Below are 26,457 nucleotides of genomic sequence, written 5' to 3' on the forward strand. Positions count from 1 at the left end.
AAGTGGAATCATACAGTATTTGTCCTTTTGTGACTGGCTTATTTCACTTAACATAAGTCAGAATTTCCTTCCTTTTTAAGGCTGAATAATATTTCATTGTGTATATGAATACCACATAATACCGCAATAATACCACATTTTGTTCATCCATTCATCCGTCTATGGACAGTTGTGTTGCTTCTACCTTTTGGTTACTGTGAATAATACTATGAACATGAGTGTACAAACATCTCTTCAAGACCCTACTTTCAGTTCTTTTGGGTGTCTACCCAGAAGTGGAATTGCTGGGTCATGTGGTAATTCTATTTTTAATTTTTTGAGGAACCTCTGTACTGTTTTCCATAGAGGCTGTACCATTTTACATTCCCACCAGCAGTGCACAAGCTTCCAATTTCTCCACATCCTCACCAACACTTGTTATTTTCTGGGTTTTGTGTGTGTGTGTGTGTGTGTGTGTGTGTGAGGAAGATTAGCCCTGAGCTAACACCTGTTGCCAATTCTTCTCTTTTTGCTGAGGAAGATTGGCCCTGGGCTAACATCCGTGCCCATCTTCCCCTACTTTATATGTGGGATGCCTGCCACAGCATGGCTTGCCAAACAGTGCGTAGGTCCACGCCCGGGATCTGAACCTGCAAACCCTGGGCCACTGAAGCAGAGCACACAAACTTAACCACTATGCCACCGGGCCGGCCCGTTTGTTTTTTATAATAGCCATCCTAATGTATGTGATGTGGTAGCTCATTGTGGTTTTGATTTGCATTTCCCTGATGACTAGTGACACAGAGCATCTGTTCACGTGCTTGTTGTCCATTTGTATATCTTCTTTGGAGAAATGTCTATTCAAGCCCTTCATACATTTTTAAAATCGGGTTGTTTATTTTGTCGTTGTTGTGCAACTTCTTTATATATTCTGGATATTAACCCCTTATTAGATATATAATTTGCAAATATTTTCTCCATTCCATGGGTTGCCTTTTCACTCTGTTGATACTATCTTTTGATGCACAAATCAAATATTTTTACAGTTCCAGTAGCAGCCTCTCCAGAAGTTTGTAAACTCTCTCTCAAATTATCCTTGGGTGACATGAACAAGCAAGGTCCATAGTTGGCTTCTCAGGTTTGGGTTTGGAGGACTCAGACTTTCCAAGCAGGAAAAGTGATTGCCTAGAGAATGCATGATATGTGAGTTATCTCCTTTGACCCTTGAAGTAGGCATGATGCGTATGTTATTTACAAAGAAACTGAGTCCCATGGGGATTGTGACTGAAGCAGACACAGCAGCAGAGATGCCGGCACCCTTGGAAGATGAGTCATATATCAGAACAGTTCTGTTTCCCCAAATGTAAACTGGCAGTGAACACACCTCCATGGGCACAAGTGTGGTGGTGAATGAAGCCCCAGGAGCCACATTACGTAGAATTTGGAGGCAGAGAAGATTAGAGACCCACTCCTGGGCCAGGGCTTTTACAGGCCTCCACATTTGCAGGGACCTCCCTAGTTCCCAAAGGGCTTTCATATCATCTTCTTTAAACCTTACAGAAATCTTATACGTACATATTCCCATCCACGGTCTACCATGTTACCTTGGGGTCACTAGACTTGGAATTGAAAGCTCTGCTTTCACATCTCAGCCCTGCCATTGAACAGCTTGAGCCACCAGGCCAGGCACTTTGCACAGCTTGTAACCTTGCTTTGTAAAAGGTGGATGAGAATGGCAAGCTCAAAGCTTACAACTGCCCCACCTAGCCCAGAACCTGGTGCATAATAAGTGTTCAATAAACGTGGGTTGACTCTGAGGAGGATATGAGACACAGACAGGAGAAATGACTCAGGGTGATTCTGGCCTTCAAGGAGAACGTCGGAGCAAGGAAACTATGTGCCAGGGGCTCTGCATCTACTTCATTTTCATAGCGGCCGTGTTACTCCCGTTGTAGGATTTAGAAACAGGCTCAGAAAGGTTAAGAAATTTAACCAAGCTCACACAGTTATGAACCTCAGATTTGAACACAAATAGTGTAATTTCCAAGGACCTGCTCCTCACCTTCAATTTTTTATTAAAAACATACAGAGGGCCAGCGACGGTGGCCTAGTGATTAAGTTCAGCACACTCCTCTTCGGCGGCCCGGGGTTCGGTTCCTGGGCGTGGACCTATACCGCTCTGTTAGCGGCCGTGCTGTGCTGGTGGTGCACATACTAAACGTACAGAAAAGTTGAAAGAACAATTCGTACCCACATACCCTTCCACCAGGTTCAGCAACCGTTAACACATTGCCACATTCACTTCAGCACACTTTCTCTAAATGTAGACATATTGTGAACCACTTGAAAGTAAGATACAGACATCATGACCTTCACCCCTGTTATGGACTGAATGTTTGTGTCCCCCCAAAATACATATGTTGAAGCCCTAACCCCCTATGTGATGGTATTTGGAGATGGGTCTTCGGGAGGTTATTAGGGTCAGATGAGGTCACGAGAGTGCAGTTCTCATAATGGCATCAGTGCCCTCATAAGAAGAGACACCAGAGAGCTCCCTCTCTCTCTGTCTCACTTTCCCTGCAGGCACACACCAAGGAAGGGCCGTGTAAGGTAAGCGGGAAGGTGACCACCTACAAGCCAGTAACGGGGCTCTCACCAGAACCCAACCATAGGGCACCCTGATCCCGGGCTTCCAGCCTCCAGAACCGTGAGAAAATTCAACTCTGTTGTTTAAGCCATCCAGTGTATTTTGTTACCGCAGCCTGAGCAGACTAAGATAACCCCTAAGTACCACCACGTGCCTCTGCTAAGAATAAATTCATTCTCCTACATACTCACACCCAAGGAAATTAGCAGTAACTCCGTAATATCTAACATCCTACCCAAAGTCAGATTTTCCCCAATTGTCCTAAGAATGTCTTTTTATAGTTGCTTTTTTTTTTTAACAGTCATTTATTTATTTATTTATTTATTGTGAGGAAGATCAGCCCAGAGCTAACATCCATGCTAATCCTCCTCTTTTTGCTGAGGAAGACCGGCTCTGAGCTAACATCTATTGCCAATCCTCCTCTTTTTGCCCCCCTCAAAGCCCGAGTAGATAGTTGCATGTCGTAGTTGCACATCCTTCTAGTTGCTGGACACAGAGACGCAGTACCGCGCGGGGATCTGAACACACACACACACAGGGGATCTGAACACACACACACACACACACACACACACACACACACACGGGATCTGAACACACACACACACCCGGCGCACACGCCCCGGTCTTTCTGTTCCGCAGGGGAGCCGCTGTCTGCGTCACACCGCCCCCTATGGGGCAGCCGGCAGGCAGTGGGGACACGTGGGTAGCGTGGTCTTGAGGACCCGCTGCCACCTCTGCACAAAGGGCCACCCGCCTTTCAGCTCAGCGCCTTTTTTGAAACCAGCAAAGTCAGCTGCCGTGGGGACCCGTAGTCCAGGGTTCCTCGCCCAAGATTCGCTCCCTGTCCCCCACGCCCGGCTCCCGCCCCTGGTGACCTACTGCACGGCCCGCCACGGCTCACGCTGGCGGCCTGCACGCCCGCGGAACCAATAGTGCCTGGCGCTCCGCTCGACGTCATCCGCCCGGACTCTCAATCGCGGAGCGCCGGCCGCCCGAGGACGCTGTTCCTGGTGGGCTTCCGGGCGCACGCTCTTCCGCCGCCGCCGCCGCCGCCGCCGCCGCCTGGCCGGAGCTCCGGTGCCGCCGTGGCCCGTCGGTTCTCCCAGTGCAGCCGCCGCCATGGGGATCCTGGAGAAGATCTCCGAGATCGAGAAGGAGATTGCTCGGACGCAGAAGAACAAGGGTGAGGGCCGGCGCGGCGGGGCCTCGGTTTCCCTCTCTGTAAAACGGGGCGGTAGCCCCGGCGTCGGGGCCGAGCGGGCCGGAGGCCGCTGAGGAGTGGCCGGCCGCCCAGCGCCCGAGGCGGGCGGGGCCAGACGGGACCGGGTCCCCCGCCCGGGTCCGATTGTGGACGACCCCTGAGCGGTCTGAGCAGTGGGGGACCGGGTGACCGAGTGACGTCCCGGCTCGCAGAGCTAGCGTCTGACCCGGGCAGAGAGAGGCAGGCTCGGGCCTCGAACCCCGGCTCCTGGTGGCCGGGCCCGGGGAGCTGGTGCCCTCCCCTTTTTTGCCGAGAGGCCGGGGAGGAGCCCTCGCGCAGGTGCAGCCTCTCCTAGCCCGCAGCCGGTAGGTGCAGCGGAGGCAGGCAGGGCTCTGGAGTCTGGGGGCCGGGATTGAACCCTGGCCCCACCACGCCTGCTGTGAAAGCGCGGAAAGCCACTTCACCTCCTTGAGCCTCAGTGTCCTCTTCTGCAAATGAGAATAATAATCCCCTGTCCCATCCTAGCTCACAGCTGAGTTAACTCAGACAGTGTTGCAAGGCCCTGGGCACGTGGTGAGCGCTAGCTATGTAAAGTGAAGCCCCAACGTAGAGAGCACATAATGAAGCATCGAGTCTGGACTTCAGATCCTAAGGGCCAGAGGAGCCAGAGAAGAGAGGGGAGGAGAGGAGAGTGACACCCAAGAAGGCTTCCAGGAGGAAGTGGGACTTGAGCTGGTTGAGGGGAGCGTATTGCAGGTGGGGGCTCCCCTGAGGCAAGGGCGTGGGAGTGGAGGTGAGCATGGTGTCTTCAGGGGACAGTGAGGAGGACAGTCTGGGTCAGAAGGAGCAATGGGAGATGGAGTTGGCCGAGGTGGGTGGGGCCCACTGCCTGGCCAGTCCTGCTGTGGGGTTGCAGGAGCGGGAGCAAGGAACGCTGGGTGGCTGGTCTCAGTGTCTGTCCTCCTTTGGCTCCACCTAGTTCTGAAGGCTGAGGCGTTGAGGGGCTTCCTGCATTGGTTCATTCTGTAAATCTTCACTGAGCTCTTACTTTGTGCTAGGCGCTGCGGTTAAAGCAGTGAACACAGCAGGCATGTCCCTGCCCTCACAGACTCATCTTCCAGTGGACAGTCTGTAAGCTAGTAACTAAATGAACAAGATAATTTCAGCCAGTGATAAATGCTGTGAAAACAAAGCAGGGTGATATAGTAAGAGTAGCGGGGGTGGGGGCTTGGCCTACTAAGGTGGAATGGTCAGAGAAGACCACCATGAGGTGGGGACGTTTGAGCTGAGACCAGAATGAGACGCAGGAACCAGCCATGCAAAGATCTGGGGGAAGAGTGTTCTGGCAGAGGAAACAGCTGGTGCAAAGGCCCTGAGGCAGTAACAAACTTGGCTTGTTCAAGGATTTGAAGGTCTGGGGCTGGAGTGCAGTGATGGGAAAGGAGAGGGCCAATCACGTAGGGCCTTGTAGGTCATGGAAAAGAGTCTGAGTTGTGTTCTAAGGGCAGTGGAAGCTAGTGGAGGCTGTTAAGCAGGGGAGAGACATAGTCTGATTTTTGTTTAAAAGTTCCCTCTGACTGCCCTGTGGAGTATCATCTACAGGGCTCAAGGAAAGTGGCAGGGGGGCTAGAGATGCTGCCTCTTTGGTAGTGGCAGAGGAGGTGATGTAAAGGCGATGAAAGGGTGAAGACCTAGTCCTTCCCTTCGGAGCTGCTCAGGGTCTTATGAGCTGGGGTGACGGGAAGGCCCGTGTGAACCTGACTGCTGAACCCATCTTGCCCATTTCTCACTGCTGTCAGTTCCCTCATTCAGTTGGTAAAACATTTCCCAAACACCCGCCCCATGCTGTGCTGCCGGAAGGTGGGGACCCTGCCCTACTGGAGTGAGGGAAATGAAGAAACTAAGTAGTTTCAAATAGTGATAAGAGCCGTGAAGACAGTAAACAGGGTCATGAGGCAGAGGGGGGCTTAGGGACAGGTGGGGGTTACTGTAGATAATAACAGTAACCAACTTTTGTTGGTTGCTTACTATGTGCTAGTCGTTGTTCTTAGTGCTTTCTTTAAGCCTTACAGGAGTAGTTCTTACTGTTAACATCCCTATTTTGCAGGTTGAGAAACTGGTGCACAAGAAGATTAAGGTTACCTTTTCCAAAGTAAAATGGCCAGTAATGGCAGGGTGGGATTGCATCACAGGCTCTTAACCTCTGCATGACATTGCTTCCTGAGGCCAGGCAAGGGAGGCCTCTTTGAAGAGATGACCTTTGAACTGAGCCTCAGATGTTGAGAAGGAGCCAGCCCTGGGAAGATAAGGTTGAAATGGAGGGAACAGCAAGTGTAAAGGTCCTGAGGCAGGAATGGGGTCAGCATGTTCTGAAGAAACAAAAAGACAGCCACTGTGGCTGAAATGTAGCAGATAAAAGGGAGCGTGGTAGGAGATGTTGGGGAAGAAGCCAGGGACCAGGTCACCTGGCCACAACCCCTTTTGTAGCGAAGATTTTGTAACACCCTCTTTACTGTCCTGAAACGCAGCTCCCCATCAATAGTGTAACTTTTATACACACACAATTTGAAAAAATCAGTATAATGCCCTGATGGTAGCATAAAGGAGGAGAAAAAGGGAAGTAACTTGTAATTAAGGTAGTGTTTATTTCAGTGTGTAAGTGTTGGGGCCCAGCCACGGTGTGGTGAGGTTACGGTGGAGCGATGAGGTGCTCGCGCACTCTGGGGAGAATCACTGGGCGTGGGGCGGCCACAATGCAGACCACCGCGGTGCGTTGTTGGCGACTCGGGTGCCCACGGGAGTCATCGCTGTGGGCAGCCTGGGCTCCCAAGGTGGTGAGCATCTAGGTAAGGTCTCAAACAAAATATGCTCCAGTCTTCCCTTCACACAGGAGTTGCGTTTCTGGAAGTTTCCGTGTTTATTAACGCTGTAACAAACGCCCTGTGTTTATGTGTGAAACAGTCAGGCTCTAGGCGCAGGTGGTCCTGCCCCTGGTTTCCCTCTGTGGGTGTCTTCGGGACGTGACAGTTTACGTGGGACACGGACAGTTCCTGATTGCTGGGCTGACTCACACCTTGTAGGGTAGCTGGCTCCCCTGCCTGATAAATGCCTGTGAGGATTTCACCATGACAGTGACAACAGAGAACATCCTGCGGAAAGCCCCGGGGAGTGCTGCTGCCCCTGTTGGGAACCACTGATGTGAGAGGGGTCGTGAGGTCCCAGTGAAGAGACTCGTTTTTATTCTGAATGGAGAGGCCAAGGGGGCATTTTAAGCAGAGGGGTGGTTTTTTCTTTCCTGATCTCCTTGACGATTGCTGTCTGGCTCTGATGTTCCCAGCCAGCATTTGGTTGTGTGGAGGGGCCACCCCCCCGCCCACAGGGCTCGGGTACGCTGGACACTTACCTTCTGTCTTGCTTTACGTCCTTTAGCCACCGAGTATCACCTGGGCCTGCTGAAAGCAAAACTCGCCAAGTATCGGGCCCAGCTCCTGGAACCGTCCAAGTCAGCCTCATCCAAAGGAGAGGGCTTCGATGTCATGAAGTCAGGAGACGCCCGCGTGGCACTGATTGGATTCCCCTCTGTGGGTAAGGTCAGTGATGGTCATGTGGGCCGTGGAGGAAGGCAGGTTGTCTCCTTTCAGACATGACTGCCTCCTCTCACTGCCTTTCTGAATTAGCTCCGGGGACCGAGAAGACCCAGCCTGCCCCTTTATCGTCCTGACGTAGCGAACAGTGTCCTCTCTCCAGCAGAAGTGGCTCCACTCTGGCTCTGGTCTCTGGCTCATCCATCGTGCACAGACACTTGCTGAGCGTGCACCGTGTGCCAGGCACCACACCAGGTGCTGGAGATACGGCAGGGACGAGGACGGTTCTGTCCCTGCCCCCACAGAATCCCAGTTCCTGGCGGAGAAGAGACAGTAAGCAATAGAGTAGGAGATCAGGTGGATCGGGTGGTGAGGACTCTCTGGATGGTGTGCGGGGTTGGGGGCTGAGGTCCCGCCAGTTTATGTCAGGGGTCCAGGAAGGCTGCTCTGGTGAGCAGATAGTTGAGCAGAGGCCTGAAGGAGGGGTGGGAGTTTGCAGAGCCCTCAGGAGAGAACATTCCAGGCAGAGAGGATGGTGAGTCAAAGGCCGTAAGTGGAGCTTGCTTGGTGTGTTCACAGGGGCCCCGGGCAGCGGGCTCTGAGTGGCCCACAGGGCAGCAGGAGATGAGTTAGACAGGCCTTGTGGGCTGCCGTACTACTTTGGCTTTGAGTGAAGCGGGAGCCGCTGCAGATTTTTCCAGAAGGTTTCTTCGGTAAAACCAAAGGCGTCCCAGTTTAGTGTAAAATCCGTATTTAATTTTTATGTGGGAAGTTAGACATCATTGCAGAGTTTTGAGCAGAAAAGGGACTGAACTGACTGGCTTTTTTTTTTTTTAATAAATTTTAGATTTTAGAGTAGTCTTAGATTTACAGAAAAATTGCAAAGATGCTACAGAGAGTCCCCGCGTGCGCTGCCCCCGCTGTCCTCTGCTGTTACATCTTCCATTAGTAGAGTGTACTTGTTGCGCTAATGAGTCAGTATTGACCTGTTATTATTAATGAAAGTCCACACTTGATTCAGATTTCCTCAGTTTTTCCCTAATGTCCTTTTTCTGTCCCAGGATCCCACCCAGGATCCCACATTACATTCAGTTGTCCTGTCTCCTTAGGATCCTCTAGACCTTTTCTTAGACTTGCCTTGATTTGAGGACTTGGACAGTTTGGAGAGGGGATGGTCAGCTGTTTTGTGGAACATCTCCCAGTGGAGATTTGTTTGGTGTTTTTCTCACGGCTGGACTGGGACTGTGGGCTTTTGGGAGGAGGAGACAGGTGAAGCGACATTTGTGTCACCTGTCCAGGGCACACACTCTCAGAGGGCTTGTCTCCCCTGGTGATGACCTTGAACCCAGGGCTGCGGCCGTGCGCGTCAGGGTCTGCACTGTGAGGTCCCTGTGTCCCTCCCCTGTGCGTACTCTCCTCTCAGGAGGGAAGTCGCTTGTGCAGCCCACGTCAGGAGTGGGGAGTTGGGGCCACCGCCTCGAGGGGGGGTAGCCACACAAATTATTCCGAGTTCTTCTGCATAGGAGGTTGCCTCTTCTCCCCCACTTACTTATATCAGTATAGACTCCTGGGAATGTATCTTGTACTTTGCGTTCCACCCTGTGCTGTGTTATGTTGTTACTCAGTTTGTTCTAGCTCTGGGGCTAGTTCAGGTGGCTTCTTCGACATCCTCCTGTTGTGTTTTGAGCACTTCCTTACTTTCTGGTACTGCAAGATGCTTCGGGCTCAGCTTGTATGTTCCCTGCCCCAGCCCTAGAATTGGCTGTTTTCCCAAGAAGCCCTGATCCTCTTAGTGGAGAATGGTATTTAGAAACCAAGATCTGGGTTGCTGACTTCCTTTGTGACAGGATCACTCTGGCTGTTGTGGGATAATAGGCTGGGGTAAGGGTGGAGGCAGGGAGGCCGGTGAAGAGGCTGCTCAGGTGTAGGCCGAGTGAGAACGGCCAGGGGGCTTGGACCAGGTGCAGGCGGAGGAGCCTTGAAATCAGTTCAGCTGAAAAATGTGTTGGCCCCATTGCTCTGGGCCACGCCTAGGGGAGGTTGGTAATGGCTGCCGTCTCTTGAGTGCTTGCTGCAGGCGGGGAGGATACTCTGTGCTGTCCGTGTGTTTTCTTGCCTTCGTTTTCCTCTCCGCCTATGTAATGGGGGTGGGGGTTGATCTGCTCTCTGACTCCTTCCCACGCACACAGTGAAAATCGGATCATATCTACATCTGCCACTGGCATTTGCACTTCACCGTGAATATGTGTCATGTTCATACATTGGAGTTACCTCGTCTCTTAACGGCTGCCTGGAATCCCCCGCTGTGGTCATATCACCAACAGTCTGTTCCTTCCCCTCCCGGTCGATGGTAGCTAGGTTGTCCCCGGGCTTCTATTCGACCACACAGTCCTGTAGTAACCGTCCTCGTGCTTGAATCTTTGCACCCTCGAGCTGGTGTTTCTGGAGGAAGCCTTCCTGGAAGTGAGCATGGTGGCTGAGGGGTTTGTGGGTTTTAGAAATGGCCATCGAGGGGCTGGCCCGGTGGCGTAGTGGTTAAGTTCATGTGCTTCGCTTCCGTGGCCTGGGGTTCGCAGTTCAAATCCTGGGCACAGACCTGCGTACCGCTCATCAAGCCATGCTGTGGCAGGCGTCCCACATAAAATAGAGGAAGATGGGCACAGATGTTAGCTCGGGGCTAATCTTCCTCACCAAATAAAAGAAAACAAAAATGGCCATCAGCACTGCCAGTTGCCCTGCAAAGAAGCTCTAGCTGACTCCATCTGGGGACAGTTAGGAGCGTCACCTAGTGTCTGCTCACGTACCGCCACACACATGGCTGTGTCAGAGCTGGGCTGTGTGCTGGGGCAGATGCAGATTGGAGTCAGACTGGTCTCTGCTTCGAAATCTGCAGAAGAATTCCTTCTTGATGGCATTAAGTGCTTGGTGATTTTCAGGAACACTCACCCCAGTTGGATTTTACTCTCGGTCCCCAGCTGCGTGCTTTTTTCTCTTTGTCCTCCATCGGTGTGGGCCCAGGAAATACCCTGTCACTTTAGTTATCGTCTGAGCCAGGTAGAATGAGGAAGGGAGGTTGCTGTGGAGGAAAGTTATAAAATACACTGGAAACCCTGCAGCTCCTGCTCCTCCAAGCCACTGGCAGCTCCTCTAGCCTGCCCTTCTCAACCCTTCCAGAGAACGTGAGCACCCTTTTACTTGCAGTTTCCGGGCCTGAGCTCAAAGACCTCTAGTGACTGAGTGCTCCTCACTCCCAGCTCCGCAAAGCTGGACACAGTGGCTCAGGGGCCTCCTGCTTCAGCCCCTGGGGAGGAGCTGACACCCCCACTGCAGGAGACCATCCAGCGGAAGAGGACCGGGACTGCCCCCAGGCGTGCCCTCTGCCAGCTGACCACCCTCACAGTCTTCAGTCCTGGCATGGCTTCCAGCTCCCCCTCTGCCTTTTTGGTCCTTTTTCATTTTTCCCACTTTTGAGTAATAAAGGCATCCAAACCTGCAGAAGAGGTGAAAGAACCAGCACAACATACCCTCTGTCTAGGTGTGTCGATTACTGGCGTTTCGCCGTATTGCTCTCTCTCTATATTTGTGTGTATGCGCATGGGGGGTTGTTTTTGTTTTGACTGAACCATTTGAGAATAAACTGTAGACGTCATGCTTCATGACCCTTCACCCCTAAATGTTTAAGCTTGTATCTCCAGAGAATAAGGACATTTTCCTACTTAGCCACAAACTGTAATATCACACCAAATAAAGTGAGCGGTCATCCAGTCTTCCTCTAGAGCCCAGGCCACATTCTGATGTCAGCAGTTACCCCAAGTGACCTTTGCAGCCGGTCTGCCCAAACTGGGGTCCGTTCTGGGACCACATGTGGCCCATGCATGTGTTGTCCCTATGTCTGCTTTAATCTAGAACTTTGTCAAGACCCTGGCTCTCTGACTCGCAGAAGGTCCTTGCTCTGGAGTTGTCTGCTTGCCTCATCGTGGGGTGCGTTAGCTTGTTCGTCTGTTTGTTGTGTTTCCTGTGAGCCGAAAGCCAGGTGGGAAGCAGGTCTGTGTTGGCAGGTTCCACCTGGGAGACGGTGTGTACCTCGTTTGTGCCATGCCTGAAAGCCCCTGAGAGCTGGTTGTGCTACCAGAACCACTGGGTTAAGAGGAGGAACACCATGTGTCCCCTCTGTATAGTTACATTCTTCCACCCCCCAGCAACCAGAAAGTCCCCTGCAGGGTGTCACTGTGGTGGCTCGCAGAGCTCAGGTCCTGGCAACACCCTTTTAGTGGCTCTGACACCCGTGGACTGTGCTTGCCTGGGGGTTCTTATTCACGTTGTCAAATGTCGATTTTCTAGTTCTCTTGTTCCTTCCTCACCTGTCAGCTGACATTCCTCTGTAAGCTAGCGCTTCTCTCAGCAGTGTGGGCTGTTTGGGTACCCTGAAAAAGTTGCTCCTGGAAAGGCAGGACAGATGCCTGTGTGTTGCACTTAAGTGACCAAGCAAGATGGTGGGTTCAGAGCTGTCCCACAGGGCGACAGGTGAGTATTTTCAGGCTTTAACTCTTCAGGTGTTATTATGGACTCATTAGTTTTAGCCTTTTCTTTTGATTTTATTTTACAGCCTGTCAAGGGCTTCTTTCCTAGGTGAGAAGCCCAGGCTGGGAGAAGCTGCTCTAGTTACCAAGGGCTGTGCCCCTGGGGTCTGGGCCCTGTGGCCAGATCCCACCGCCCTGTTGAGAATCTGTGCTTCCCGACCATGGGAAGGCCCAGGCCTCTCTCCTGCAGAGGCCAGACAGGATTGGGAGTGTCCTCCAGGTTGGCATCCAGTAGCCATTGTTGAGTGTCTTGGCAGCCATTGCTCTTGGGGCCACCCTGTCTACCCATACCTGTCCATCCTACAAGGTTGCAAGAGGTCCTCAGGGCAGAGAGTTTCTGGTTGTGAGGCCTGTGTTTCCTTCACATGCCCCATTCTGGGTTTCAGAGGTCTGAGGGTGTGTGAGTGAGATGTGTCCCCCTTCCTGCTTGCCAGTGAGGGGGCAGAGTCCAGGCGCCACTGGCCTCTTGCAGCTGCATCTCAGGCTTCTTGTTCCAGGTGCCCTGCTGACTAGGATGGGGCTGGGACGCCAGGGCTGGGTTTCTTCCCCTCCTGGCGCAGCCTTCTGCTTTGCTGGCCTCTGGGCCACAGTGTCCATCACTGTGGTCTCACTGTGCTCTGAGCCTGGTGCACCACGTGCCTTATCATCTCCTTTATGGCCACGCAGCCCCACGAGGTAGGGACTGGGTGCGTGTCCAGTCTACCTCTGAAGACTCTGAAGCTAAAGGATGAAGTTTCTTGCCCAGCGTCCACCAGCAGAGGTGGAATCCGGGGCAGGGTCTCTCTAACTCCCGGCCAGGTCACAGCCCTGTGCCCGCAGTGAACTGTGACATAAGTGTTCCCATCCAGATCCTTCCCAGCTTACCCCTCCCTTCCTCGCAGCACCTTCTTCCACATCTGGCTCTGTCTCAGACCGGAAGGTCGATATCTCCTTGCACATCTCCTCACCTTCCCTGGGTGAGCAGAAACTCTGAGTGCCATGGGGCTGTCTCCTGCTTAAAGTTCCCTGGGGCCCAGGAGGCTCTGGAGGGTTTTGTGGAGCTAAGGAAGGGCCCTTGATTTAGTCGGGGAACTCACTTAGAAACTAGGTTCCTGTGTCCGCCTAAGACAGGCCTTGAGACCTCCAAGGAACAGGGGGGCCGTCTGCTGCCTGAACCCCCCCAGGCAGGGCCAGAGGTGCCTTTTCCAGCTGTTCTCTTCACACCCACCAGGATTACCAAGCCGAGGGGGAGGAAGATCTCCCTGCTGCCTGCATGGCAGGCTCCCAGCCTGTGGGGATCCTCCAAGGAGGCTGGGACTAGCCTCCTCACTGCAATGACCTCCTTTCTCTCCTAGTCCACCTTCTTGAGTCTGATGACCTCCACAGCCAGTGAAGCTGCGTCCTATGAATTCACGACCCTGACGTGTATCCCTGGGGTCATTGAAGTAAGTTGTGGTTTGCTGGATCCCAGGGGACAGCGTGTGTGGTTGCGTCTGCGATTGTGTATATGTATGTTTTGTGTGGGTGTCCTTGTTGGAGGAAGGCTCTGAACTGAGCTGCTTTGCCCTCAAGCACCGGCATCTCTGGGGAGTCTGGCTGCTGGGACCCCAGGATGCCTGGCCAGTCCTGGAATCCTGACTAATACCTGAAATCAAGCCAGCATATGGCAGCTCTCCCTGGTGCCCTTTTGCACCACTGCCCCACACCACCCCAGCTCGGGTCACTCATTGCTGGTTGGCTGGATCCTTCTGTTTCCCATGAGGCTTCGGAGCCTTGGGCAGCTGGGGTCCTGTGGCCTTGAGCCTCCCACAGTGAAGTGATTTGTTTATGAAGAGCTGTTACCATCAGTGATGAGTGTTATGGGTTTGTAAAAACTCAAGCGTCCCCCCAGGTGGCTCTTCAGCTCACAGGATGTGCCGGGCTGGGGCAGTGACAAGGCTTAGGCTTGGCCCTGGAGGCGGACCCTGGGTTTCCTATAGCCGCTGAACCGCAGGCTGTTTTAGGTGTCCTGAGTTCAGGCAGGCCCGTCCCAGCGCTGACCCATCCTCAGTTTACCTTCTTCTCTTCTGCTTCCTAGTACAAAGGAGCCAACATCCAGCTCCTGGACCTTCCTGGAATCATTGAAGGCGCAGCGCAAGGTGGGAGGTGGGAGCAGGCGGTTGGGAGACAGGGTGGCACTCAGCACCTGGGCGCCCTCTTCCACTCTGGGTGTTGGGTGTATTGGCCTCACTGTTAAAATTGGGGGTGGCTGTGGAGGGTGATGGGTAGGGGTAGGCTCGCAACCCCTCCTACTCCTCAGTGCTCTGTACTTAAGGGACTCTGGCCTCCCACAAGGCCCCATCTTAAAGCCGAGGAAACTGAGGCCCAGCGAGGTGAAATGACTTGCCCAAGGTCACACAGCTCTCCAGGCAGGTTTGAATTCCGCTTCACTCCACGTGCTCCACCATGCCACTGGTTGGACGCCTGTGAGGAATGGACACTTGTCAGCTGGTCAGCTCGGACCACGCTCCTAGTCCTGGAGCCCTGCCCTTTGTTATTTTGTTTTGTGTTTTGAGGTGGGAACATGCCTGTGGCTTGTGGTGGCCGGTGGCTGCCTGCAGCATTTGCAGAGACGCTTACCAGCTGATGGTCACCCAGCACTTCTAAGTGCCGGGCTGTGTCCTGAGCGTTGTCTCACTGACCCCTCAGGTAGCCCTGGGACTTAGGACATGTCATCCTTTCCTTCTCGTAGCCGGGAGGGACCTCAGGGATGGAAAGGTAAAGGGTCTGTCCCAAACGACTGTCCGCCTGAAAGTGCTAGGGCTGATGCTGGAGCCTGGCTCTCTGGCTCTGCAGCCCGCCCTGCTGGGCCTCCTCCCTGGGGGTCCAGCTGCCGTCTCTCTTCTGCCCCCTCCCATGCCCCACCACCTTCATCGGGGCGAGGTCCTGCCTGCTTATATAGGGGTGGGAGGAATGGTGGTGGTCCCCCAGGAGCCCGCCATCCCAGCCAGCCTGATAGGGCCTGGGGGTGATCTGGCCACTGTCAGGGAAACACACCGGTGAGAATCGGGCAGCGGGCCGGGAGATCATCTGGTTCAGCGCCTGATTCGCAGAAGAGGAGGCAGGTCATGGTTGGAACCCACACTGTTTGGATCTGGTGCTGTGACCTCAGGCCCAACTTGCCATCTGACCTTAACAAGATGCCTGACTTCTCTGGTGACAGGGTCTGATCTTTGTGTGGCAGTTCCTAAAGCACCTCATCCCGTGTTGTCTTGTGTGATCTTTTCTGCAGCCCCAGGTGGGTGGGTTCTATCACCCAGTTTTCCGGAAAGGAGAGACAAATGCTGGTACCACACTAGCTTTGTGATCTTGGGCAAGTGACTGAGTAGCTCTCAGCCAAGCCTCAGTTTTCTCATCTGTAAAATGGGCTTGATAACGCTGACGATACAGGACAGTTCTGAGGATTAAGTGAGGAAATGTTCGTGAAGCACTTACCAAGGGCCTGCTGCACAGCAGGGGCAGGGGGAGGATGGAAGTCCTCCTAAGGTGAGGGTGTCGATTTCCTTCTAAAACAAGTCTCCAACGAGTGAAGCAGCCCGTGGCTTAAAGAAAAATGCCAAGGAAATCACAGCCTGGGGTTGGCAGGTGGCAGAGACCGTGGCAGGTCTGAAAAGGGCAGGAGTCTGGGGCGCCATGGGCTGGTAGGTGTCACATGGGTCCTACCTATGTCACTGTGTAACCACATCCCTTCCACCTGTCCAGGGAAAGGCCGTGGCCGGCAGGTGATTGCTGTGGCGCGCACAGCTGACGTTGTCATCATGATGCTGGACGCCACTAAGGGAGAGGTGCAGAGGTCCGCACAGTGGGGCAGGGGGCAGGCTGACGTGTCTGGGGAGGCCCCTCGGTGTGGCGGGGGAACACTGTGGCTCGAGCTGGTGTGTCTCTGAGCTCATGGTGGGCGGTGTGAGGGGCCTTGGCCCTCTCACGTGTGGGAGTGGCAGGACTGCCCCCAGGGGAAACCCAGTGCAGTCAGCTTGGAGCGTCCTCTCCGAAAGGCCTGCGTCTGGCACAGAGGTGTCTAGAGGCTGGGGGCTGTGCCAGCTGAAGCCCCTGCTGGATGCTCCTTGACAGCACAGGCTGTCCTGGCTCTGGCCTCTGCCTGCAGAGGCCCGGGTGCCCCAGTCACTGCCTACATCCCACCAGGGGTCCAGCCCCGAGCAGCAGAAGCCTTGTTCATGTCCTGGCCTGCTAGCTAATTGGCAGGCCTGCCTCTGCACACCGACCACAGACCCAGCCGGTCGCCCCTAAGACTGGGCAGAAGGTCCAGAGGCTCCTTCCTGTCAGCCTTGGGCTATTGGGAAGGGATGATCCGGGCTGCTGGTGGGGGGTAGAGGAGGGCGTTGGTGTCTGTCTGGTGGAAGGGCACTCCCTGTGTAATGTGGAAGCTGCACAGCCTGCTCCTGGGCACCCAGGTCTCTGCTGGAGAAGGAGCTGGAGTCGGTAGGCATCCGCCTCAACAAGCACAAGCCCAACATCTACTTCAAGGTGAGGCCCCTCCCCTGTGGGCAGGTTTGGGACTGCCTCAGCTGGCAGCTGCCCGTTGGTCAGCAGCTCTCCCTCTCTCCTCCTTCAGCCCAAGAAGGGTGGTGGCATCTCCTTTAACTCAACAGTCACGCTGACCCAGTGCTCGGAAAAGCTGGTGCAGCTGATCCTGCATGAATACAGTATCCTTCCCGGAAGAGCGGCGAGGCAGGGCCCACAGCCCTCAGGGCAGGGTGGGGCAACCTGGGGCAGGAGGCCCCGTGGCCCAGGGTGCCAGCAGACCACCTGAGCCACCTCGTCTCCCTCTGAGCAGCTCCAGGACAGCTGCAGCCGGCAGACTCGAGGCACTTCCTGTCCCCCTTGCCTCCCGGCTCACCAGGCTGGTGGGGCTGCAGCCACACACTCAACAGTGGCTTCCTGGCTTCTTGCTGGGGTCTAGGCGCTGTGGCCAGTTACATCTGGAAGGAAGACGAGGTGGTGAGGGAAACAGCCCCGGAGGACCGTGGGTTCCTGGCCTGGAGAAGCCTTTGTGCACACTGCTCAAGTATTGTCGGGGAGCTGGGGGAGTCCTAGGCCCCGGATGCCAGGGCGGGGCCCCAGAGGCAGAGTTGAGCTCAGCACAGGGAGAACTCGTGGTGGACAGGCTGTCTAGTGAGGTGATAAGGCCCCGTGACTGTGGGTGTGCGTGCAGAGGCGGGATGGGCCCCAGAGGAGGATGCTGCATGCGGTGGAGCTGGGTGAGAGCAGTGCTTGCAGACGCTGCTCCTGCACTGAAACCTGGGGTTCCACTGAGGTGCTTTGGGGATTCTGGCAAACATGTTATTTCTCTTGCCTAATAGTGAAGATTCAAACTATTGATTGAAATGTTTACATATTGTGGTTCCTTTTGAAGAAAAATGAGGGAGCTCCCCAAACTTTAAAATTTTATAAAGCCTCAAAAGCAGATAACTTCCGAGGTCCGTTCGAGCAGCGTATTTCCTGACAGGGGCACGAGGGGCTGCTGGCACGCAGGTGGCCCTTAATCTGAGCCTCTCAGAGATCTTCAATGCGGAAGTGCTCTTCCGAGAAGACTGCTCCCCAGATGAGTTCATCGATGTGATCGTGGGCAACCGCGTGTACATGCCCTGCTTGTATGTAAGTGGCGCCAACCCCACAGGGTGCCCGTGTGGGAGGGGGCCCTTGTCCCTGGCTGACCCCAGTGGAAGACAGGGTCTGAGAGGAGCAGGGAGCCTGGAGCCGTCTCCACCTTCCCCTCCCCGCTACCCTCGGGGCTGCTTGAACCTGGCAGATGTGTTTAGCTTGGCACAGGCGTTCTAGCCCAGCCTTTCCTTCTAGGGGCCGGTGGCCCCAGGGCCCTTCAGCCTTTCCCCATCCTTGAGGCACCGAGGGGAGGGAAGACACCTAGCATCAGCCCCCTCCCCTCGTGCCTTGGAGCGCAGGGGCGGAGCCATGTGGAGGCTGTGGCTGTCTGGGGCCCTGTTCCTGCGCTGCTTTGTTCCTTTCCTTCCCCAGCACCCACCTCCATCTTTTCAATCCCAGGTTTATAACAAAATTGACCAGATCTCAATGGAAGAAGTGGACCGTCTGGCCCGGAAACCCAACAGTGTGGTCATCAGGTGAGGCTCCCAGCATCCTGCTGCCCTTCTGTCTTTTCTGTGTGTGTGAGCCTGGCAGTCAGGCCTCCCAACCACCTCGGCTCACGGCCCAGGGCAGAGACCATCCTGGTAGCTGCTGGTGACCTTGGCCCATCCCACCCTGAATTGGCATGGGCAGGGTGAGTGGTGTGGGGTGGGCTCAGGTTAAGGAAACAGAACGATTTCATCCACCAAGATAAATGGTTCAGAGGCTTAGTGGTTACCTGCAGACCCCCAGAAAGCCCCAGAGTGTGAGCCGGCTGCTCCCGACGCTCTGGAAGATGTGGCTTCTGTCACCACGGTGGGGAGGGAAAAGGGAACTGAAGTCTTCAGGCAGGTGGGACTGTCCTTGGCCACCCCCTCCCTGCCCTTCCTCGAGGGTGGTCCTGAGGTTGCCGCCTGCGCTCTGGCTGAGGGCCGTGTGCTCACTTCCCACCTGCTGCGGGGTTCTCTTTTGGGCAGATTGACTGGGGTGTTCCACTCTGCTGGTTTCCCAGCTCAGACAAGGCGCTCTGTAGCTTCACAGTGAGGCTTGGCTTATGGGGAGTGAGATGCTCAGGGACCAAGCGGGGTGACTGGTGCCAATGATGGGTGAGGGTCCTGGACCCAAGTGTGAGGACCATTTCCTGGGCATTGCCAGCTGCCACAAAGGGCAGCAGAGAGCGGGTGTCCTTCCCGCAGGACAGCCTCGGTTCCTCTCCACCTGCATCCCAGGCTCCCTCAGGGGCTGCCTGAGGACATGGGCTTCCTCAGGGCGTGAGAACACCTAAATGGCACGCCTTTACCTGCTTGTGCTCACAACACCTCAGTGGAGGTCAGAATAACCGCTCAGGGTCATACCACTACAGGCCATCAAACCGAAGGCCACCCCATCACTGAAAACTGTGCTGGGCTGCCTTGGGCTCTTTCGCAGCCCCTCCTGCCTCTCGAGAGTGGGGAGCTCTGCATTGTCATCCTGTGCCCACAATCCTATCAGAGTCCCTCGCCAGGTGCCAGGAGGGAAGCCCAGCCTCCAGGCGCCCTGTGTCAGTTAGCGATGCCATGTGCCCTTCACAGAGCGCAGCTGTGATCCCCAGGAGAGACAGCTGAGCTTGCTTGGGTGTGATCGTGATTGGTGACTAGAGGCATTGGCAGCTGAAGTGTCAGGCTGCCATCAGAACTGTGGGCTTGATTCCCCACTGGCGCCATCTGGGCCACACTGGCCTGGGTGCCCGTGCCCAGCCAGATGGAGGTTGTCCTCTGCAGCAGTGGGAAAGCAGAGAACCCCGGCCTCTCAGCCCGTGGGGCTCCTCTGACTGGCCGCCTTCCTCCCCGGTAGCTGTGGCATGAAGCTGAACCTCGACTACTTGCTCGAGATGCTTTGGGAGTATTTGGCCCTGACCTGCATCTACACCAAGAAGAGAGGACGTGAGTTGTGTGGCATGTGGCCTGAGAAACGGGCTGAGCCTCACTCTCCCTAGACGGCTGCCAGGCCCTGCACGTGGTACCCAGAGGGCCCAGTGCCCCGGCCCCACTGGTCTTGTACACGTCTCAGCTTTTCTCCCATCTCAGAGCCAGCACCGCCCCAGCTCGGGCTGGTAGAGACCTTGGCCTGAGCCCTTACAGCAAAGAATGCCAAGTTCTGGGCTGCTGGTCTTGAGGGTGCCATGTGGGGCTGGGTGGGCAGTGGGATAGAGGCTGTCCTGGAGTTCCCCACCGGCTACAGCAGTGGCCCCGTCCTGACCTCCCCTAGCAGTGGCAGGCCCCATGTCAGGACTTTAGGCGACTGGAATACACAGGAGCCTTCCCCGTGACCCCATCCCCTGTATGCACACGTCGCACACCCCGGGACCTACCCGCTGAGTTCTGGAAGTTTGCGTCGACCTTGACCCAGTTGGCAAGAGAAGAGATGCAGCTGCCCCTGACTGGCCACCAGCAGCTGTCACGTCTTACCAGTTCAGTCCAGACGCTCCACGTGGCTCGTCTCAGTCGGGGCTCTCATGGCTGAGGGGGTTGCAGGCAGTTTGAATCCTGGACTTAGATTTATTTAGATTTTCTGTGTTAAGGTCAAGGTTGTGGAAGACTACACGGGGATCTATAGCAAGGGTGTGCCAAATGGTGGGGGGAAGGTTAAGCCAAGGCTGGGGGCCGGGAGGGCCTCTGTTCCCTTATGGAAGGGAATCACAAAGCAGCATGGGCCCATGACTGTGCTTGATTCCCTGTCGTCCCCTGCCCCCCCGCCCTTATGCAGAGAGGCCAGACTTCACAGACGCCATCATCCTCCGGAAAGGGGCCTCCGTGGAGCACGTGGTGAGTTGACGATGCCTGTCCAGACAAGGATGTCGGGAGCTCTCCATCCCATCTGAGGGGCTCTGCCTGACATGCCCTTAGCTGAGAGGCTGCGGTGGCAGAGTGGCTGAGGGCACGCTCTGGAGTTAGGCCTGGGTTTGCACCCCGACCCCCTTCCTAGCTGCACGTCGTGCCTCTCCTGTAAGACAGGGATGCTTCTGCCTACCCCACTGGCGTTAGGAGTGGGCATTGCTCGAGGTCAAGTGTGTGAAGTGCTCGGCATGCTGCCTGGAGCTTGGTAGATGTCCAGGAAGCAGTGGTCGTCTCTGTCCTGTCCTGTCGCTGTGCTGCAGGGTCCTCAGGGCCACAGCTATTGGGGTGTTCGTTCCAGGAGAGCTGCTGCTCTGGGCACTTCCGTATTTTACTCCACCTCGTGTTTCCCCAGGGCTGGCCTAGGGCTCCAAGTTGCCGCCTTCCATGCCCTTGGCCCCTACTGGCTTCCTGTCCCCCATTCTGCCCCAGTGTGACCTGCCCCTCCCTACTCCCACATCCTGCCCCCCAGCCCGGGGATGGCTCTGAATGCTTCCTGCACTCCGCATGCGTTTATTGAGCATCAACGATAAGCAAAGTAGCCCCAGTTCCTGCCAGAATCGGGGTCCTTTGGGGTCAAGAGATGTGAAACCTCCAGTCTCAGAGCTAAGCAGTCGCACACAAAGGTGAGTGCAGTGAAGGAGGAGGATGGCGAGTGGCGAAAGGTGGCGCCAAGTCTACACAGAGAAGCCAGGAGGTCATGGAGGAGGCGACCTGAGCGGGCCTGGAGAGCAAGCGGGCCCTGACAGTGAGGAGTTGGGGGTGGGGGAAGCCCCCAGGCAGGGGAGCGGGATGTGCAGAAGCCCCTAAGTGGAAGGGCTCTGGCTGAGCCTGTGGGCTCGGAGAGGGAGGGTGTGTTTTTGGGTCTGGAGCTTTGTTGGAGGCCCGGGGGTCACTCTGCCCCCTGGACATGACCCTGCCCGTCTTCTATGCAAGTGAAGCACAAGTGCACCTGCAGGGTGCAGGTGATGGCCTGAGAACCCGGGCTGAGGCTCCAGGTCACACAGCCGTATTCTTGTCCTTTTGTTTCCTTTGTTTTATTTTCCTCTGGCTCGTTTCTTCTCAGGATCTGTGCTGTGGCCCGTGGTGGGTGGGCCTGCAGTTTGATCTCATGCATTCGTCCATTCGGCAGGGCCAGCCTGAGGCCTCTGCTGGCCTAGAGATGCTGATACAAATGGGGCAGGGCTTGGCCTTGAAGGCTCGAGTGCTAGGCAGAAGCCAAGGAGACCCCTCCCGGATCCCTTACATGGCTCACAAGGAGCTCCATGAGGGAGTCCCTGTCCCCTGGGCCTATTTCAGAACCCGTGACTGCAGCGTCTTCTGCTGGGGGCCCGGCAGGCTGCTGACACAGGTGCCATGAGTACTGGCCTTGCCTGGGATTACCCTGCACCTTCTGGCCACTTCCCTCAACCCTCTCGGGCCCTTGGCCACTTGCCTAAGAGGATGTGATGCTTCAGCCACTCCAGGGAAGAAAAGCAGGAGATAGCGGAAGGTTGTTCCAGGCAGTGGGAATGACAGGTGCAGAGGCCAAGGGGCAGGAGCGAATGTGAGAAATGCTGGCTTGTTGCCATCAGCTGGCACAGAGGGTCACAGGCAGCAGGTGCTGGACCCAAGGGTGAGGAGGGGCTGGCAAGGTGATTAGGAGGGGCTGGCGGGTGAAGAGGGGCTGGAAGGCTGGTGAGGAGGGGCCTGCGGGGTGGTCAGGAGAGGCCGGCAGGGTGGTCAGGAGGGTGAGGAGAGGCTGGCAGCGTGGTCAGGAGGGTGAGGAGGGGCCGGCAGGGGGATGAAGAGCTTTAGAGGCCTTGCCCCAGAGCCTGGACTTTGTCCCAGAGAGGCCTGCTCTTCAATCGTCCCTGCGTGCCCTCGCCACAGTTGCCTCCCTCCCAGGACACCCAGCTGTCCCAGGTGCCATGGAGTGTATCTAAAGGCCTGCCTGAAGGCTGGCAACAGGGACCCAAAGTAGATGAACCAGGTAGACATTGCAGCCAGGCAGACCTGGAGTCCTACCCTGGCTCCACTATACTAGCTGTCAGCCTCCCTGTGCCTCAGTTTCTTCATCGGGGGTTAACCGACCCCCTGAGGCCTTTGTAATGCACCCAGCCCAGGCCACTGGCACGTATTTAGTGAGAGCCAACAAAGGCCTGGCCTGCAAGAGGGTCGTGGGCCGTAAGCCTCAGAGGCAGAGAGGACCGTGCAGGGCTCTCAGGAGCGAGAAGCACAGTGCACACTGAGGAGCAGTAGTCTTCCCATCTCCAGACAGTATGCTTTCTCCCTCACTGAAAAAGATGGCCTTGGGTGCCCTTCTGTTCTCTCCCATTGCCGGAGATGCAAGTCCAGAGACATACTTCTCTCCCACAAGCTCAGTAGTAGATGGCCTTTACTGATAATGCTTGACCTCAGTGTCAGAGACACTAGGGCACGGTGGGGCTGTCGCAAAGTGGAGCGTACATGCCCCGTCTGCCTTGAGGGCGTGAGCACCAGCCCAGTGCTCCCGAAGCTCTCAGGGTCCCAGGAGAATCCTTGTGATTATGTGACCTTGCCTTGTAAATTTTGCCAGTGGGCTCAGTTTTTTTTATTAGACAAGCTGAATAAATATAAAATGCATATTTACAGATGAGAGCTGACTTCTGGGCCATCAGATTTCATTCTGTGCTCTAGAAAATAGCAAGTGTTGGAACCGATTGTGTGGGTATCTATGCTTGTCACCGGCAGCGTGGCAGCAGTATCCTCTCTGCCATGGCCACCCAGAGGAGGTGCAGATCAGACTGGCTCCCTGTCTACACTCGGGAACTGTTCTTGCAGCCCTGGCGTCCCCACAGAAGCCGGGCGGAGGCATTTGCTCTCTGACCAGGGCCTGGAGGGCTTGTGGACACGTGGGAGGAGAGGCACCATCCACCGTCTTCTCCCCAGCCTGCCTCCACAGTGCCACCCAGCACTGTGCAGCGAGGGGCCCACGTGCTCAGGGGAAGAGCTGGCTGCCCCTCCAGGGTCTCCTCCTGCCAGCCTCCTCGGAGCTCTGGGATCCCATGACCTCAGCCCTCCCCGGGAATGCTAGAGGATGTGGGCTGACCGGGGGCCGGGGGGATATGATGTGACATGCTGGCGGGTCCAGGTCACAGCTCCGGCCAGGAGACAGTGACCAGGTCTGGGGACTCCAGGCTGAGGCGAAGTGTCCTGAAAGCCTCCCTTGCCCATCTGAAGGAGCATCTGTCAGGGCTTTTGTTCAGGCAAGGCAGGCAGAGGGCCACTGACAGCCAGATCCCGGACCTTCCTCTGCGAAGAACAGTCCTAACCGGGCACCACAGCCCTTGGACAAACCTGGAAGGGGGTATGAGAACAGCCTGCAGCTGTGAATATGAGTCTGCCTGTGGATTGAGCACGTGGTCTTCCTTGACACGAGGCCAGTGCTGTTTGAGCACCTGCCTTGGGAATTGCTGCTGCTTGGCACATGCCCAGGGCTTGGGCGTGTGGCTGAGCTCGGTGCGGGGTTGGGTGCAGCCTCATCTCGCTGTCTGCCTCTCGTCCTCTAGTGCCACCGCATCCACCGGTCGCTGGCCAGCCAGTTCAAGTACGCGCTGGTGTGGGTGAGTCTCTGGGTGGAAGGTGGCTGGGGTCACGCCCAACATAGCGCCTGGCTTAGGCAGGAGCAAGGCATTTATGCTGGTCTGCACGGTGTCCCACTGGGCGGGGTGTGCGTGCTGACCCAGCCTGGACTCGGGCCTCTCCCACCTTGGGATCCAGGGGTGGTCAGACCCCCGGCGATGTCCTCCTGTCTGAGGCCTGTGGGGTTTTCCAGTGCTGGGGCCCCTGCTTTAGACTCATGTTCACACACCCAGCACGCACTCCTTCCTCCCCGATAGCTCCCTCGACCTCGGTCAGTACAAGGCTGATGTGGCCCTTGCCCCGTTCCCCATGCAGGGCACCAGCACCAAGTACAGCCCGCAGCGGGTGGGCCTGACCCACACCATGGAGCATGAGGACGTCATCCAGATCGTCAAGAAGTAGTGGCTCCTGCCAGGCTCCCACCCGCCTTGTCTCCCTGGGGAGTCGGAACCAGTGGGACACACCAAAGCCCAAACAGGAAAAATACAAATACACCCCAGGAGAATCTCTTAAGTCTCTGCTGTTTCCAGAAGTTTCTTCACTAGGCAGATGATGAAGAATATGTTGGGGCAGAGGGAAGGATGAAGTTGGGGGATTTGGGTGGGGGGCATTTCCCATGAGACCAGCTCCTCAGATGGGGGTTCTGAGTATGGAACCCTGGGCCTGGGCCCCCCCCAACCCCCGGCCCCCTTCAGGCCCTAAGGGAGCAAGTTGTCCACCAGACCCCCAGCCAGGGCCTAACGCAGATGGCTTGCTTTGGTGCTGGGGTGGGGTGCCTGGCCTGCCTGGGTCCCTGGAGGCAGAAGTTACTGTGGGGGCCCCTTAGCCCCTGCCAGCTTCTCTGGCACTCAGGGAGGGGCTTCCCCAGGACAAAACCCCCACACAGAGCTGCCCTGTGGTGGAAACCGGAGGTCAGTGGTTTTAAAGGCCCTGCTCACACCTCTGTAGCCTGAGTGGGGTGCTGGAGTACCGCCCCCAGGCAGCCCTGGCTCAGCACAAACCCCGGAGCGGGGCCCTGCACGGACACCGGGGGTGGGGACTTGGGAGTTTGGGTTCTCTGTTCTCTCAACCCCTGCTGTCTCGGCTCTCCTTTCTGCAATAAAGGATGAAAACGCTTCCTGTTCTGACTGAGGCCAGTTTTATAAATTTGGTGAACCCAGTTGCCAGGTGATGAGAGAGTGGTGGAGCCTGGGCTGTGGGGAAGCAGGCCCAAGCCTGGGGTGCACGAGAGTCAGGTCTTCCAGAGCGGACTCTGCCCTGCAGGGTTGGCCAGGGGCTGTAGGCCCCAGATGTGGCCCCTCCTGAAGCCAGGCCCAGCTGCTGAGGTGGGCAGCATCCCTAGAAGGCCCCTGTAACTTTTGGGGTGGCAGGGAGGCTCCCCTGTGGCAGCAGGGTAGCCGGGTACACTTCCTGCTGCCTCAGAGGCAGGAGTGGAGGAGCCCCAGTGTGGCGGCAGGTGTTTGCTGAGTCCCTGCTGCCTCCCCGGGGCTGCGCGGCAGTCTCCACAGAGGTCTGTTCTCCAGGGGCAGCCCTGGGCTACTCAGCTTGTAAGTGCAGAGCCAGGATTTGAACCACAGTCTGAGACTTCTGAGCTGTAGGGAAGGCTTCCTGCTGGAGGTGCACCTTTTGGGGGTGAATGGTAACAAATTTTGTGAGGCTGCCAGGCAGTGGGCCACCAGGAAGGGTACAAGGCTCCCCTGGGGGTCTTCAGGCGGCGCTGGAGTGTGGAGCAGGCCCACTGCTGCTTTCCAGGCTGTTCTGGCTCCTCTGTCAGCTGCTCAGGCTCCTTTCCAGAGACAAAACAGGAATAATAGACATCATTAAATATACATGAGGCCCCAGGCGGTCGGCGTGGTGGGCTGGGCCTCCCTTCCCCACAACACTGAGCTGCTCTCCTGGGCCAGCCGCACTCCTGGGGCCAGCCACAGGACCCCCATTAGGCGGCATGCAGGCAGGGAGCAAGCCACGAGATCCAGGTAATGGCCCTGGGCCCTTGGGGTCTGCCACTTGCCCCCCCAGTTTGCAGAGGGGAAGAGGGAAGAGGGCAGTAGCAGAGCTGGGGCCTTGCCCCTAACTCACTGTGAGGTCCTTTTCTGAGCCTCAGTTTCTTCATCTATAAAACGGACATGAGGATGCCAATGAAATCCCCCCTTGGCGACAGTGGGATGCCAGGACAGGTAAGTGCTCAGTGGCTTACCTCAGCCCCTCTCTCCACTGCCACGAGGCATGGCCATGAGCTCCTCAGTGAGGGTTTCTGCCTGGGGAATGGTCACTGCCACTTCCTGCCTTATAGTAGGAAAGGGCCCTGCATTCATAGGGCTTTAGATCGAGGCCTATTCTGTCCCCAAGCTGGCCAAGAAAGGGTGGT

At 56.0% G+C, this 26,457-nt stretch overlaps 1 protein-coding gene across 2 annotated transcripts; it reads left to right on the forward strand.

Moving 5' to 3' along the window:
- The first annotated feature begins 3,688 nt into the window (after positions 1–3,688).
- Positions 3,689–24,968, forward strand: DRG2 (developmentally regulated GTP binding protein 2). 2 transcript variants are annotated; one of them, XM_058559543.1, is made up of 13 exons: positions 3,690–3,812; positions 7,260–7,420; positions 13,329–13,418; positions 14,051–14,111; positions 15,715–15,805; positions 16,425–16,497; positions 16,586–16,676; positions 17,531–17,628; positions 18,034–18,110; positions 19,447–19,535; positions 20,359–20,417; positions 24,017–24,070; positions 24,405–24,968. In XM_058559543.1, exons 1-13 carry the CDS (start codon positions 3,749–3,751, stop codon positions 24,489–24,491), a joined length of 1,095 nt encoding a protein of 364 aa, XP_058415526.1. In that variant the 5' UTR covers positions 3,690–3,748; the 3' UTR covers positions 24,492–24,968. The 2 variants fall into 2 exon arrangements, with proteins under 2 accessions (XP_058415527.1, XP_058415526.1); XM_058559544.1 differs by lacking the exon at positions 19,447–19,535 and having other exon boundaries at positions 3,689–3,812.
- Positions 24,969–26,457: the final 1,489 nt, after the last annotated feature.

The sequence above is a fragment of the Diceros bicornis genome, chromosome 18, assembly GCF_020826845.1.
Source record: "Diceros bicornis minor isolate mBicDic1 chromosome 18, mDicBic1.mat.cur, whole genome shotgun sequence".
NCBI lineage: Eukaryota > Metazoa > Chordata > Mammalia > Perissodactyla > Rhinocerotidae > Diceros > Diceros bicornis.

Coding starts and splice junctions, on each gene's coding strand:
- DRG2 (XM_058559543.1), top strand. CDS start 3,749: ATGGGGATCCTGGAGAAGATCTCCGAGATCGAGAAGGAGATTGCTCGG. Junction 16,498..16,585: donor AGCCCAACATCTACTTCAAG/GTGAGGCCCCTC, acceptor CTCCTCCTTCAG/CCCAAGAAGGGTGGTGGCAT. Junction 24,071..24,404: donor TCAAGTACGCGCTGGTGTGG/GTGAGTCTCTGG, acceptor TTCCCCATGCAG/GGCACCAGCACCAAGTACAG.